This window comes from Palaemon carinicauda, chromosome 13 (assembly GCF_036898095.1).
Source record: "Palaemon carinicauda isolate YSFRI2023 chromosome 13, ASM3689809v2, whole genome shotgun sequence".
NCBI lineage: Eukaryota > Metazoa > Arthropoda > Malacostraca > Decapoda > Palaemonidae > Palaemon > Palaemon carinicauda.
The window spans coordinates 126,608,679-126,624,299 of record NC_090737.1 but is presented as its reverse complement, the minus strand read 5'-3'; the positions used below and the strand labels follow the sequence as shown (position 1 = coordinate 126,624,299).

At 39.0% G+C, this 15,621-nt stretch overlaps 1 protein-coding gene across 4 annotated transcripts in view; it reads right to left on the bottom strand.

The window, feature by feature from the left end:
• LOC137652402 (ELKS/Rab6-interacting/CAST family member 1-like) overlaps nt 1-15,621 on the bottom strand; it is a 44,663-nt gene that overhangs the window by 27,768 nt on the left and 1,274 nt on the right. For 3 of the 4 annotated variants that reach the window (XM_068385793.1, XM_068385792.1, XM_068385794.1), the window contains exons 2-8: nt 13,643-15,231; nt 13,211-13,472; nt 11,623-11,747; nt 10,897-11,037; nt 10,380-10,477; nt 8,546-8,729; nt 8,127-8,339 (exon numbers count right to left, since the gene is read on the bottom strand). In XM_068385793.1, the coding sequence (XP_068241894.1) occupies nt 8,127-8,339; nt 8,546-8,729; nt 10,380-10,477; nt 10,897-11,037; nt 11,623-11,747; nt 13,211-13,472; nt 13,643-15,231 (2,612 nt within the window). The remainder of the gene's footprint in view (nt 1-8,126; nt 8,340-8,545; nt 8,730-10,379; nt 10,478-10,896; nt 11,038-11,622; nt 11,748-13,210; nt 13,473-13,642; nt 15,232-15,621) is intronic. The other variant, XM_068385795.1, reaches the window with a different exon arrangement.

Below are 15,621 nucleotides of genomic sequence, written 5' to 3'. Positions count from 1 at the left end.
AAAGGTCCATTTTGTCAGTTATCAGGACAGTTAGTTAATATCCCAAATAATCTGGTAGCAAACCAAACAATATGTGATAGAGCACTGAAAATAGGAAAAGAAACCATGAGTTCACTTTCACAAAGAAACTTTTCTGATGTTCACCTGCAGCAAAAGAGGCAAGTACTTCCTTGTCTAAATTAACGTCAGGCACAATAGAGATGCACGATAAAAATGCGATATTAATTCTTTCGCAGAATGTTATGCCTCAATGTTAGTAAAACAGATATAAAAGAGTACTTCGAGTATGAGCTAGCAAATGTACCTCCCTCCATCATTATTTGATTCCTCATAGTTAAGGAAAGGAATAACGGCTTCCTTTCTGAATACCTTTTTGTTCCAGAAAGAGACTTTATTGTTACCCTCTAACCCATATCTACAGTGAAAATCTGATTCACCCTGTTCCTTGGCTAAAACCAGCAACATTTGGTCAAATACTGGATTTGCATGTAATTTATGAAGTGATCCATTACGGAAAATGCTACAGTGTAGGTTTGGATGGGTATCCAGACACACTACTAAAACAATTGAGCAAGAGGGCCGAACAACAAAGAGAACTTCCAAGGAGGATATTTGATAAAATTACTCCAGCTACTATTCCACCATCTGAATTTCTACACAACCAAAGAAATAAACATGCCCTAATTGATGCTGTTATGGAGAAAATGAAACAGAGGTTACTCTGTTCAACAAGCTCAAAGTGATGCAGATACTGTAGTTATCAAAGTTGCTTTTGATCATGTTGGAAAAAAATATCCAACTGTTGTTGTAAGGATGGATACTGACTTGCTTGTACTTTTAACTGCTTTAACAAATAAAGATCCGGACATTTGATATCTTACACCAGGAATATCAGGTAGTACTCACAAATTGTACAACATTCACACAGAAAACACATATGGGTGAAAACTGCGGCATCTTCCTTTTTGTTTATGTCGTGACTGGGTCTGACACCACATCTGCACTCTACAATAAAGGTAAAGTTAGAGCACTTAAATTTCTGCTAAATAATCAGGTCTTGCGAAACCAAATAAAAATTTTCAATAAGAAGGATGCCAGCAGGAATGTTATAAAAGATACCAGTGAAAAGTTTATCTTAAATGGTAAGGATCTAAATTAGTCATTAAATGAGCTAAGATATTTCATGTATAATAGAAATGTTGCAAGGAAGAAATCAAGTTTATCTTTTCAACTGGGGCTCTTTACCACCAACCAGTGCAGCTGCAGAGCTAAACTCCGGCAGAGCGTATTTGAAAGTACAGGAAAGGCTTGGAAACTACCTTGATCCAACTGAATGGGGTTGGGTAATGGTAAAAAAATCACTGAAGCCTATCCCTACTACCAAAGAGGGGGCTCCTTTGAAACTCCTGAACCAGGTTTCGTGAAATTGTTAAGTAGCATGCAACAAGAGATGCAAATCTGCACAGTTCGGTATTCACTATTCAGTGATGTGTGGAGAATGCCAAAGAACTAATTGTGAAAAATGATATTTTAATTATAAAATAAATTTTTGAATATACTTACCCGGTGAATATATATAGCTGCAACTCTGTTGCTCGACAGACAAAAAACTGTAAAAAACTCGCCAGTGATCGCTATACAGGTTGCGGGTGTGCCCATCAGCGCCAACTGTCGGCCAGATACCATACTCAATGTAAACAAAGACTCAATTTCTTCTCATCCCACTGCGTCTCTATTGGGGAGGAAGGGAGGGTCGTTTAATTTATATATTCACCGGGTAAGTATATTCAAAAATTGATTTTATAATTAAAATATCATTTTTAAATATTTAACTTAGCCGGTGAATATATATAGCTGATTCACACCCAGGGTGGTGGGTAGAGACCAGTTAAATATGTTTACATCTTATGAGCTAAGAGTTTTTATTTCATTTTAGAAGTTATCAATATAACAAAAACAAAATAAATAGGTACCTGGTAAGGAAGTCGACTTAGACGATTACTCTGCCTTATAAGTACATCTTCCTTACGGAGCCTCGCGATCCTCTTAGGATGCTGACAGACCCCTAGGAGCTGAAGTATCAAGGGCTGCAACCCATACAACAGGACCTCATCAAACCCCTAATCTGGGCGCTCTCAAGAAATGACTTTGACCACCCGCCAAATCAACCAGGATGCGAAAGGCTTCTTAGCCTTCCGGACAACCCATAAAAACAACATTAAAAACATTTCAAGAGACAGATTAAAAGGATATGGAATTAGGGAATTGTAGTGGTTGAGCCCTCACCCACTACTGCACTCGCTGCTACGAATGGTCCCAGTGTGTAGCAGTTCTCGTAAAGAGACTGGACATCTTTCAAGTAAAATGACGCAAACACTGACTTGCTTCTCCAATAGGTTGCGTCCATTATACTTTGCAGAGATCTATTTTGCTTAAAGGCCACGGAAGTTGCTACAGCTCTAACTTCGTGCGTCTTCACCTTAAGCAAAGCTCGGTCTTCCTCACTCAGATGTGAATGAGCTTCTCGTATTAACAATCTGATAAAGTATGACAAAGCATTCTTTGACATAGGCAAGGATGGTTTCTTAACTGAACACCATAAAGCTTCAGATTGGCCTCGTAAAGGTTTAGTACGCTTTAAATAGAACTTAAGAGCTCTAACAGGGCATAAGACTCTTTCTAGTTCATTGCCTACGATCTCCGATAAGCTGGGAATATCGAAAGATTTAGGCCAAGGCCGAGAAGGCAGCTCATTTTTGGCTAGAAAACCAAGTTGCAGCGAACAAGTAGCTTTTTCCGACGAAAATCCAATGTTCTTGCTAAAGGCATGAATCTCACTGACTCTTTTAGCCGAGGCTAAGCATACCAGGAAAAGAGTCTTAAGAGTGAGATCTTTCAGGGAGGCTGATTGTAACGGCTCAAACCTGTCTGACATGAGGAATCTTAGTACCACGTCTAAATTCCATCCAGGGGTAGCCAAACGACGCTCCTTGGTGGTCTCAAAAGACTTAAGGAGGTCTTGCAGATCTTTATTGTTGGAAAGATCTAAGCCTCTATGCCGGAAGACCGATGCCAACATGCTTCTGTAGCCCTTGATAGTGGGAGCTGAAAGGGATCGTCCTTTTCTCAGGTATAAGAGAAAATCAGCTATTTGAGCTACAGAGGTACTGGTCGAGGATACAGAAACTGACTTGCACCAGTCTCGGAAGACTTCCCACTTCGATTGGTAGACTCTAATGGTAGACGCTCTCCTTGCTCTAGCAATCGCACTGGCTGCCTCCTTCGAAAAGCCTCTAGCTCTCGAGAGTCTTTCGATAGTCTGAAGGCAGTCAGACGAAGAGCGTGGAGGCTTTGGTGTACCTTCTTTACGTGTGGCTGACGTAGAAGGTCTACTCTTAGAGGAAGACTTCTGGGAACGTCTACTAACCATCGAAGTACCTCGGTGAACCATTCTCTCGCGGGCCAGAGGGGAGCAACTAACGTCAACCTTGTCCCTTCGTGAGAGGCGAACTTCTGCAGTACCTTGTTGACAATCTTGAACGGTGGGAATGCGTAGAGATCCAGATGTGACCAATCTAGGAGGAAGGCATCTATATGTATTGCTGCTGGGTCCGGGACTGGGGAGCAATAGATTGGAAGCCTCTTGGTCAGCGAGGTTGCAAAGAGATCTATGGTTGGTTGACCCCAAGTGGCCCAAAGTCTCTTGCACACATCCTTGTGGAGGGTCCATTCGGTTGGAATTACTTGCCCTTTCCGACTGAGACAATCTGCTATGACGTTCAAGTCGCCTTGGATGAACCTCGTTACTAGGGAGATGTCTTGACCTTTTGACCAGATGAGCAGGTCCCTTGCGATCTCGTACAACGTCAGTGAGTGGGTACCTCCTTGTTTGGAGATGTACGCCAAGGCCGTGGTGTTGTCCGAGTTTACTTCCACCACTTTGCCTCGAAGGAGATACTCGAAGCTTTTCAAGGCCAGATGAACTGCCAACAGCTCCTTGCAGTTGATATGCATGCTCCTCTGACTCGAGTTCCACAGACCTGAGCATTCCCGACCGTCCAGTGTCGCGCCCCAGCCCAAGTCCGATGCGTCCGAGAAGAGAACGTGGGGGAAAGGCAAATGCTGTCTTCCCTAAACTCTTCTTAGACTCTAACCAGTCTCCTAACAGCCGCAAAGCTCTCTTGGATGAGCGTGAGAGAACGAGTTTCGTAAAGGCAGGTGCGGTAGCAGGCACTCCTAATACAAACTCTGACGGAGGAGAACGAGGAGCCACAGAAACAAAGTGGTCCGGAAACAACTCCTTGAATACAGCCATGACTTTTCTAAAGTCCAATGATGGTTGAGTTGCCTTAGGCTCATCCAGTTCTGAAGGTTGATCGTCTTGTGGTTCAGCAACGTCCTCATCTGAAAGTTCCTCATCCGAAAACTGATGAGGAAACGGCAACGGAGTGGGCAACGTCTGGCTCGCTGAGTCCGGTCGCACTGGTGCATGCGTGACGGAGCCGGACGCAACGTCATGGAACTGCTGCACAGTCTGTGAACTGTCAACAACCATGGGTGCGCGAGGACGCACAGCGTCCACCCGAGACTGTCTAGACCGTCTGGGTTGTGCAGTCAACACCATACCGGGTTGCGGAGGTTGACGCACCGCGTCAAAACAAGTCACCTCTAATGGTTGCTGAACGTCCTGAACGTCAACAACCACCTCCGTGCGTCGCCTAACGTCAACGTGCGGCTGGTAACCCACACTGGGTCGCATCGGAGGAGGAACCACCTCAACTGGTAGACGCGAGAAGGTAACCTCAGCGTCAACAGGACGCACAACAGACCGCTTGGAAGGTTGTTGGCCAGAAGGTTCAGCAGCAACCTTCTCCGCATTAAAGTCCTCCATCAAGGACGCAAGCTTGGACTGCATGTCTGGCAGCAAAGCCCATTTAGGGTCTACGGGAGCAGGTGCGGCAACAGACGGGGTTAGCGACTGAGGCGGTACCGCTTTGCCTCTCTTAGGCGGTGAGCAGTCATCAGATGACGGCAACGAGTCCGAACTGACCCAGTGGCTACAACCGGGACGTTGGACTTGTCCTGAAGGGACCGACTTACGTTTTAAAGGTCGTGAGACCTTGGTCCAAAGTTTCTTACGAGAAACACCTTCGGACGACGAGGTAAAAACGGGCTCTCTCGTCTTACGTAGGTAGGGGCGATCTTGGGGAGATACGCCTGATACCATGGAGGGAACGTCTGTTCGCTGATCAAGGCCTCTCGAACCCATGCGTCGTACGACATTGCTTCTCCCCTGGGCTTGGGAGCTTGCAAGAGGTCCCGGACTAGGAGGACGACAGGCACGAACAGACGAACCCTCAAGCGCAACACTGTTCACAACACTTTCACTAGGCACTTTATCACTTCCCGCGGCACTTTGGCACTTTAGCTCCTTAACATCCGCCATGAGTTGATTGCGGTCACTTGCAAGGGACTCAACTCTCTCCCCCAAGGCATGGATAGCACGCATCATGTCAGCCATCGATGGTTCCTGAGTGCTAGGAGGGGGGTTAGGAACAACCACTACAGGGGAAGGAATAGGTTGAGGGGCATGAGGAGAGGAAAAATCTATCGACCTAGAAGAACTTCTCCTTAATCTATCTCTCTCTAGCCTGCGTGTGTACTTCTCAAATTCGATAAAATCGAATTCCGAAAGGCCCACGCATTCCTCACACCGATCTTCCAATTGACAGGTTTTACCCCGACAATTGGAACAAACAGTGTGAGGGTCGAGAGAAGCCTTTGGAAGACGCCTAGAACAGTCCCTAGCATTGCATTTTCTAAACTTGGGAACTTGTGAAAGGTCAGCCATTTTGAATTGGTCAAGGGAAAATTCCAAAAAACGATCTAAGTCATCAACAATGAATCCGATACAAAAAAGAGTTCAAGGATTTATTTGAAGAAAAAACCCTGCACAGCGAAAGCTCAAAACCAAAATAAAGTACTTCACCAAAAATGATGGGAAAAACTCCAGGTTTCAACAGCGAGTAAAGTACGTCTTGTCGACACGTCGACAGAGAAGAAATTGATTCTTTGTTTACATTGAGTATGGTATCTGGCCGACAGTTGGCGCTGATGGGCACACCCGCAACCTGTATAGCGATCGCTGGCGAGTTTTTTACAGTTTTTTGTCTGTCGAGCAACAGAGTTGCAGCTATATATATTCACCGGCTAAGTTAAATATTTAAAACTCAGTTTTGAAATTGTTTTAGAAGAACCAGCATACTGAGCTGCAAAGGTGTGAAATAACCGACTTGAAAGTATATGTAAAACTTTTGACATCCATAAGATAATTCATTATTAGAAATTATTTGTTGTCTACTGTGATGAGTAAGAATGCACTATATTTCTGGAAAATTAAAAAAAAAGTAATTTCAGCATTTGCATACAAATAACAGATTCAGAATCTATTGATTTTACTTTTGCAGATGAACATTAGCATTATCAAAATATTCTCTGTAACTTCTTAAATAGATTAATTAGTTAATATTCACAGTATATTGTGATGTGAGCTGGCAGTGTTTCTGGTGATTCAGTAAATTATTTAAACTAGGCATTACATAAATAAAATTGAAATGGAAATTGTCTGTTATTATTTTGGTATACTGTAGTATCGAAATTTTCTATAAACACTGAAATAATGACTTCAAATATTTCATGAAGTTGATGATTTCACACATATGTATATTAGTTTTTAAAGTTATCATTATTTCCCGTATACCCTGATAATGCGTACTGTTTTCATTGATGCATCGGGGAAAAATATATTTGTCACCGGAATGTTTTTATTTTTTCCATCCTGAAAGAAATCTTATTCAATAATTTATTGCTATTTTGTTATGAGGAATATTTCTTAATTCCTGCACATTTTCTGTAACTTTAATGAAAATATGAAAATCAGCTGCATTTTCCATATGGCGGCTAGAGCACAGCTTAAATATACAGTATAAGGACTTTTAATATCTTAATCAGTGTAGATCAATGTACATCTGTGCCAAGTTTGAACTTCCTGCAAATTAATCAGGTCGATTTTGCTAAAATTCCTCGACTGTAGGTAAGATCCAAGAAAAGCCTTCAATTCTAATAATTTGTGCCCTTTAACAAAAACTAATAAAAAAAAGAAAGGAAATTTCTTAAATAAAAGAAGTAAGGTGATTATTTGTATGAACCTCCCCTAGTGTTCAAATTGTGTCTTCTACAGTAAGAGGCAGAAGTAATATTATGTTCATATTTCTACTTCTCCGTAAGCGTTAAAAGTAATATTGAATAAAAACCTTAAAAACTAGTAAACAGCAGTTCATGTTGCATAGAGTAGTCTTATTTTACCCACCACCAGAACAGTCATAATACTTATTTGAAACCAGTTGGATGCCATTATTTATCATGAACCATCGTTATTAATATTAGTACAAACTAATTACTTTTACGTTTGAATTTTGTTTTCGTTGTTGTGTTTTAATGCTGAAAATATCTTTTGTAAAGATGTTCCTGGGCCACTTGACCTAGTCATTCAACTGCATCAAAAGGCAGCATGCAATAAATATCCTCCTTTCACAATAACAGTTGGGTATCATGAAAAGGATATGCAAGTTAAAAAGATATTGGATTGAAAATGTGAGAAACATTGTTATAAAGTCATAGATTTGTAGAATCTACAAACACAAAGGTAATATGAAGTCTTAAATTCCATTTTATAAATAACATTATATGATAGATGATAATTCTTATTCAACAATTACTATATATTTCAATTCAAAATGAATGATTATCAAAAAAAAAATCCATTGGGCAGATAGATTATGCAGTAAGCCTGTATCTAAGATGAAAGTTTAAAGTGAATCTTGTTTTCATCGCTGTAGTAGTTAGCATAATCCATCTCAGACTGTCCTTTACCAGATTGCTGATTCTGGCCAAATAAATTACAGCTGAAATTCACAAACTTGGTCAAGTAATAGCAACATCTTACTAACTAAAAGCAACAGCATGACATGCGAATACTATAGTGGTGTTATGGAAACCTATAAGCAAGTGGTTAAAGCCTTCTATTTCTTTCTTGATTTCTTTCTCTCCAGAGAGTCAACCATCACCTGTTTACTAGTTCCATTACAATGTGAAGTCCCACCAAGCTGATTCATCTTTTCTTTTGGACCGCCACGCATTGCATGTAAAAGGGCGGATATAAACGAGGCAGTTTTACGAGGGGAAGGCGTTCGTGCAGACACCTTGTAGGGAGATTTGCGTTCTGGTGTCCCATTTGTAGAGGAGGCACTGCTGTCTGATTCGGTTGGTGTAACTATCATCTAAACAATAAAAAAAAAAGAAGGGTTCCTTTTCGTTCGTAATAATACATGTTTTGTATAGCATAACCTGTAACTAAGATTATCATTCCTATAAAAGGGGATTCACATAAATGCAGGGTCAGGCAACGAGACGAACTGACATAGTACAATTTAATATAGCACATTCAACACAAATATATAATCTTATGGATTAAAAACGACTCTACCTCGAGGTCTGCCTCAGTTATTGAATAATCTTGAACGAGTTTGTCGATCAAAGTTTGCAGTCGTGCAGATAAGTTGGCCAAGGATACTGCAGCACCAGAAACTTCTGCTCCTTGGCACACCATCATGTCACGAGTGCGAGACTGTATGGAACAAATCTCTGCTTGCAGAGCCATACATTTATTCCTGTGAATAAATTTATAAATTCATAATTACAAGAATGTCCTGTCACCTCAAAAAATAATACTTAATGGCTTAAAGCTTTTTTTGGGGGGGAGAGGAGCTCATTGAGTTAATTAAAAGTAACATTCACTTCCTTATCATAATCTCCTAGGCTTGCAAGGCATCAATTAGTGCCCTCTTACTTTTCAGACATTCTAAATAAATTTTCATTTAAGAAGAAACAAATAAATAAGCTTTATTTACACTAAGTTAATTTGCAATGACTTGTTACAACCCCGAACTATTGGATATGAACTGTACCATACAGATTACAGTAATTAGAAATCTAAACCTGCTAAAGGGGTTTTCAGAATGACACCTTCCAGTCTACAATATGCTTTTCTAAATCTTTACAGCCAAATTTTCTTTATCTTGATTTATCTGTCATTTTTTTTTGTTTTACTATTTTGGGCTTTAATATTATAGAAGCTCAGCAATTTCATTGCCTTTTTATGCTTGCTTGAATAATAACCTATACAGTACTAATACATACAATATATAGAGAGAGAACATGGCCAGGAATGGTTGAATACTTAACAAAATCATAACCTAGTACTTGGTTCCAAGTCTGGGTCTAGATGCATTTCCTATTTCCTCAACAGCATTCTATTGTATAAGTCAGTTATGCTTCATATACTGTATAATGTTCTTTATCTCTAATAAGTTACATTAAAAATTTCCAAACAGTAATTTTTTTTTTTTTTTTTTTTTTTTTTTTTACAGTACAGTAATGTAAATCTTCCCTCTCTCCCTAATATTTCCTTTTTAATTCACTAAAGATTCTGTTTGTAATATCATTACCATAAACATTTTAATGACAGCTATTCCCTTTTAACAGGCTAGACGTAAATTGAGTTCTCTCTATTCTAATCTATTCCCACAGGCCTTTGACTTGTCACTTCAATATCTATAGCTATTCAGGCTGTTTCTTATCCCTTCTAATCATAAGTTTCAACCATCTTAGTCATTCTATTCATTACATTTTTTCAAAGTCTCAGGACATCCCCTACATCTTTCCACAAATTCCTTGTTTGTGATATTTTACTGTACTCCAGCCATTGAACTTAACATTCTATAATCACTTTCGACCAAAATTTCTTCCAATTACTTTGTCAGTGTTCATGATTATGCTGCCTGGATTAGCACAGCAAATTTCTCCTAAACTTCAAGTAAAAATGTAGTAAAAAATCAAGCTATCATGAGGGGATGATCATAATACAGTACAGTATTTAATGGATATGTGTAGTGTAAAGAAATTCCCTACAGATTTGAGTCTGTTATATGAAAAAATCTGTGTAGAACAAAATATTAATTAAAAGAACCTTAACAAGATGAGCAAAATATCAAATTAAAGATGGTAAAAGGGACCCTTCTCTTTAAATAGAGTTAACAATTCTAAATATAATTTAAAAGGAAAAACAAAAACAAACCAATTACATGAATCCACAAATTACTTTCAATAAAAAATATCTACCTCACTCATTTGGTACATGAAGTACAAAAAATTCATACAAAAAAATTGCTTGACGTAAAACAAATAAGTTTTAAAAACAAAACGAAACAGCGATATAAAATAAATTAAAATAAAACAGAAGTTTATTTCTCGATACGTACTTTCGTTCTTCAGCAAGGCGCACCATGTGTCTTGCTTCTTCATCCTTTTGTTTGTGTTTAACTGATAGCTGCTTGCACTCTTCACGTAGTCTTGCAAGCTGTAAGTCATTACAAAACCATTTGTTAATTATGACTGTGTCAACACTATAAGTGTTTAACAGACTATGACCTTTCCCATAAGAAAGCATATCTGATTTTATACCATTTCACTGGTATATTGTCATATATAATACAGGATTACAGAAATAAAATAACCATCAAAATCCAGTGACAATTAAATGATTCCATTATGAATGTAAGTTATATAAATATGAAGTGTCCAGTATTCAATTTTCATATGGCAGTTTTTCATATCAATAGAGAGACCAATATTCATAATCAGATTTTAAAAATATGAAGAGTGTCTAGTATTCAATTTCTATATGGCAGTTTTTCATATCAATCGAGAGACCAATTTCATAATCAGATTAAAAAAATTCAGCAAATACACAAACCCAAGAATCTCCTAAGAACTTACTTCAGTCTCAGCTTCACGAAGACATTCAGCGAGGGCATTTTTCTCTTCAGCCATGAAATCTGATATTTCTCGTCCCTCGTTTTCCAAGTCTTGAACCTGCTGCAAGAGCGTCTTCTGGGCTGCAACGCTCTTGTCCAGATCCTGCAAAGTAAAAAGAAATCTATAGACATCGCAAGTAAGGGAAAAATTACTATTCACGTACTGTATTCCAATAACAACCAACTTTTCAAATAACAATAACTGGGAAATGGAATAAGATTGAAATAAACATTCTAGTTGAGAGAGAGAGAGAGAGAGAGAGAGAGAGAGAGAGAGAGAGAGAGAGAGAGAGAGAGAGAGAGAGAGAGAGAGAGCATCATTCATACTTCACTGTATGATGAAAAAGAACACAATCTTAACCTTGTATAGGTAAATGGAGGGATTTAGGGCAGTCTGTATAGCAATGTCACTGTCCCTTGGCTTTGCCATTCATGAGTGACCTTTAAACCTTTAAACTTTAAACCTGTGAAGGAAAATATTGTCTCTATAGACGTTGCAAGTAAGGGAAAAATTACTATTCATGTACTGTATTCAAATAACAACCATCTTTTCAAGAAACAATAACTGGGAAATGGAATAAGACTGAACTAAACATTCTAGTTGAGAGAGAGAGAGAGAGAGAGAGAGAGAGAGAGAGAGAGAGAGAGAGAGAGAGAGAGAGAGAGAGAGAGAGGCAACATCTCTTACTCTTTTAATTTTGAGAGCAAACTCCTCATACTGATTCAGTTTCTCTTGCATTTGAACATGAACATTAGCAGAGTGATGTAACTGAGACTCCAGCTCAATCAAACTATCACCACGGCTGTTGAATTCTGCGGGAAAAGCAAAACAAATTGTTAGAAGGCACCAGTTATTTTCCAGAAGAGTCCTTCACATGAAATTGAAAGAAATGAACATTCAATATCAAATATGCCACTTACAAAATATTGGTAATTCAGATTTATACAAACATAAAGTTCAACTATCTTTAAATCTAGTAGATTTAGTCAAATTTGTAAGAAAAATATCCTTATAAAAAATTATATAAATAAGTTGAACACCATAATAAAGCATTAATATTTACAGTATGTTGGATAGCTTTACTTGAAATAAGTTTCTCCTCTGAGTGATTTAGTAAATTAATAAAATAGAAGTGTGGAGGGTGGTTTTTAGTGAAAAAAGTAGATAACAAGACTGTGTACAGCACAATATTTTACAATATTCTAAAGATATGAAAGTAGCAACAGATCTTGAAGTTTCAAGGTACAGAATGAGACTCAAAACATCTTCGCAAACAGTGGCATCACTAATCTAAGCATAGAACAAAACCCATCTCATACAACACAGGTAAAAATTTATGATGGATAAGAAAGGATTTCAAAATAATTGGGATTCATGAAAGTCATATACTGGTAAATATATTTCACCTTAAAACATGAAGAGATAAAAACTGAATTTAGATTCAACTTTTCACCATATCGGACATACAAGAGAATGGTCATTGGAGTATGATACCAGAATCAGACTAGAACTTGCAAATTCTTCACAAAATGTATAGTACGTATAACATACAAGGGTGGGGAATTGAATAAGGTTTACTGTAGGGCCTAGCGCAAAGTTTACTGTAGGGGTTAGTACAAAAGTATACTTCAGGAAATTACTAAAAACTACAGCTTTTATCAGTTAACTTATCCCTACAAAACAGTTATGATTTTAAAGCATGCACTTAACCACAACGTCTAAATGGGATTATAGTTCTACTCTGGAACTTGTGCTTTTAATTTATATATTGATATGCATCGGTCCTCTTAAATAGGGATATTGCTTGAGGTGTGCATTGGACATTAATAGAGCTTCTTTGGGATGTGCAGTGCACACATGAACATTATTTCCATTCAACAACTTTTCATTAGTTTCCTTTTGAATATTGTCACCATATGACTCAAATACTTTGTTTTGATCCAATTTTCACCTCATTAGAAATAACTTCTAGAGAGGCCTACAAAAGTCAAGAAATTATGTAGTAATCTTGATGACTTATTTAGAATAACTTGAATATTCTTTTTTATTTCCAAAAGGATTTTGTTCTTGGTAACTATAATTAATCTTGTTTGATAAAAACTTGAAAATTTAGTGATTGGTTAAAATATACTGTATAAAAGATTCTGAAAACATTCAAGGTTTTGAATCTAAAACATTGATCGAAGGATACAAATCAGTCGCACAATACATCTAAAAAGTAAATATTGCAATAAAGGAATATTTTAAACCTATGGAAAAAATTGAATAACCTTACCATGCTCAACTCCTTCCATTGATGCCAGCATTTCTTTGACACGCTGAGATGTCCTATCAAGCTCAGCCTGAACTTCTTCCTTCTCCATTTTTTCTTCTTGTAATGACATTCTTAATGACTCCACTTCACTCTGGAGCTTTTCCATTTCTTCTAAACGTGCACGAGCTCGGGCGTGCTCAGTTTGTAAACGTATGTGCTCGTCTGTTAGGCGACGAACGTGCTCATCCAGTTCTCCTTCACCTAACCGCCAAGCCAATTCAACCTGAGGGCCACGTAAAACATAAGAGTACATAATTCATATTAAATAGAAAAAGTTTGGTAACTAGAACTAAATATTACCTCAACATTATAGCAAAACCTGTGATGCACTAAATTCAGTGCATGGATAATGGAATCATCCCTACTTTGAATGAGAACAAGCAATATGCATACCTGCACTTCAACATGCTGCCTGTCTTCTCGTTCCTTTGGCGGTTCCACTTCACTAATGAAGGTAACATGGGGCTTCACCTGTTGAGAGTCATCATCATTACCTGTACTAGAGGAATTCTGACGGGACAGCGCTCTCATTGCTGAGCTGACATCAGACCCTGTGAGAGAAGTCTGAACCGCAGTCTCCAAGCAGATGATGGTCCTTTCTTTGCGGGTGGTCGAAGACGGCGCTGGGGCAGGTCTAGGGTCCCTATGGGTACTTCGAGGGCTTCGTGCTCTCGAAAGACCTGTCAGTGCGTGGGAAGGTAAACTAGAAGTCATTACTGAATTGGTGCTTCTGCCCCTGGACGATGAGGAGCAACTCGACGATTCACTTTTACCAATGGATTTTGTTCGCCTTAGTGATGCCTTTGAGGCCTCCTCCTCTGAGGCCATCTGTTCCCTCCATCGAGCGCTCATTTCTCGAGCTCTTCGTCTTGGAAGGGTAGCATACATGTCTAAGGTATTTTTAGTATCCTTTGACATACCATGGTCTCTTAAATCATCTTTGGCATCACCACTTTCTTTTGCTTTCCTACATCGACCAAAAGTACCGTATTTTTCGACAGTATCTTCTTTGGGTTCCTTCTTTTTCCTTCCCAAAGTGCCAGATTTATCAGCTTCTGTCTTGGCATCTTTGGTTTCAACTTTCTTTTTTCGCAACAAGCTCGTACTGCGGCTCTCATCTGTGTGATCCTTATCGTTTAATTTGGTGCGTAAATGACTAGACGATTTTTCGGCATCTTTTCGGGCTGTATCGTGCAACCGGGAGCCCGATTTCTTGTCAGTCGAAATCGTTGAACTACGTAGAGAGCTTTTAGGGGTTTTCTTTTCTTCGCTTTTGGGTTTCTCTGAGGTACGAGGGGTTGTGCGCAAAGCAGGTGCTGTTCTCGGCGTGCTGCCTCTACTACTGTCACTCCGGGGTGAAGACACAGATACCGTCTTGCGACGCCTCTCAGGAGTGCGAGGGGTATCAGTGGAGGACTTGGGAGAGCTGCGACCAGATCCCCGAGGGGAAGTAGGGGATGTCTTAGGCGTTGTTCCAGACACCCGTGCCGCATCTCTGTTACCAGGCCGAGGGGGAGGGGTTGTCTTTGCTGGCGTGGGACTACTGGTGTTAGAATCAGGAGAGGGCGTTTGTCGTATAACATTCACAGCAATGACTGTATCGAGGGTATCCGTTCGAGAGGATAGGGTGGCATCATCTAAAGAAGTATTCGAGATGACAGAAGAGGCTAGAGATGTATGGCCAAGCGAGCCAGGTCCACTCGAGAGGATCATACTCGCTTCTTCTAACGCTTCTGCCTCGACTTCTTCTTTTACAGCATCCAGTGGAAGACGGAGGCCTTCGTCATGGTAGGTAATCACAAGGTTGGTAGTGGGAATCTGGGTAGGGCTTGTAGGGGAATGCAAATCCGGTGTTGTGCCATCACATGGTGAAACTTGATCAAATGAAGCCATTATTTCCTGGAGGGACTCGGGGCGTTCAAAGAAGTTCTCGAACTTCTCATCTCCATTATTCATTGGTTGGGTTTCTTCTTCTTCTTCACCTATAATCAAAAATATATATTAGCATTAAACTTGAGGTATTTTTGAATAATGTTCTGATTATTAATGATCTTAAACAATTTTATTTTTTATTTATTACTTATATATACTGTAGTTTATTTGCTATTCCCTTTCTTCATTTGGCTACTTTCCCTGTTGGAGCCCTTGGGATTGTAGCATTCTGCTTTTCTAACCAGACTTATGTAGTAGCTTGGCTAGTAATAATAATAAACTAATGATCAACAAGTAGAATATATTTCTCTCCCTTTTCAGGGATATTTATAAACTGATTATATATATATATATATATATATATATATATATATATATATATATATATATATGTATGTATGTATATGTAATGAGTGTGTGTATGCAGTAATGATTAGCAA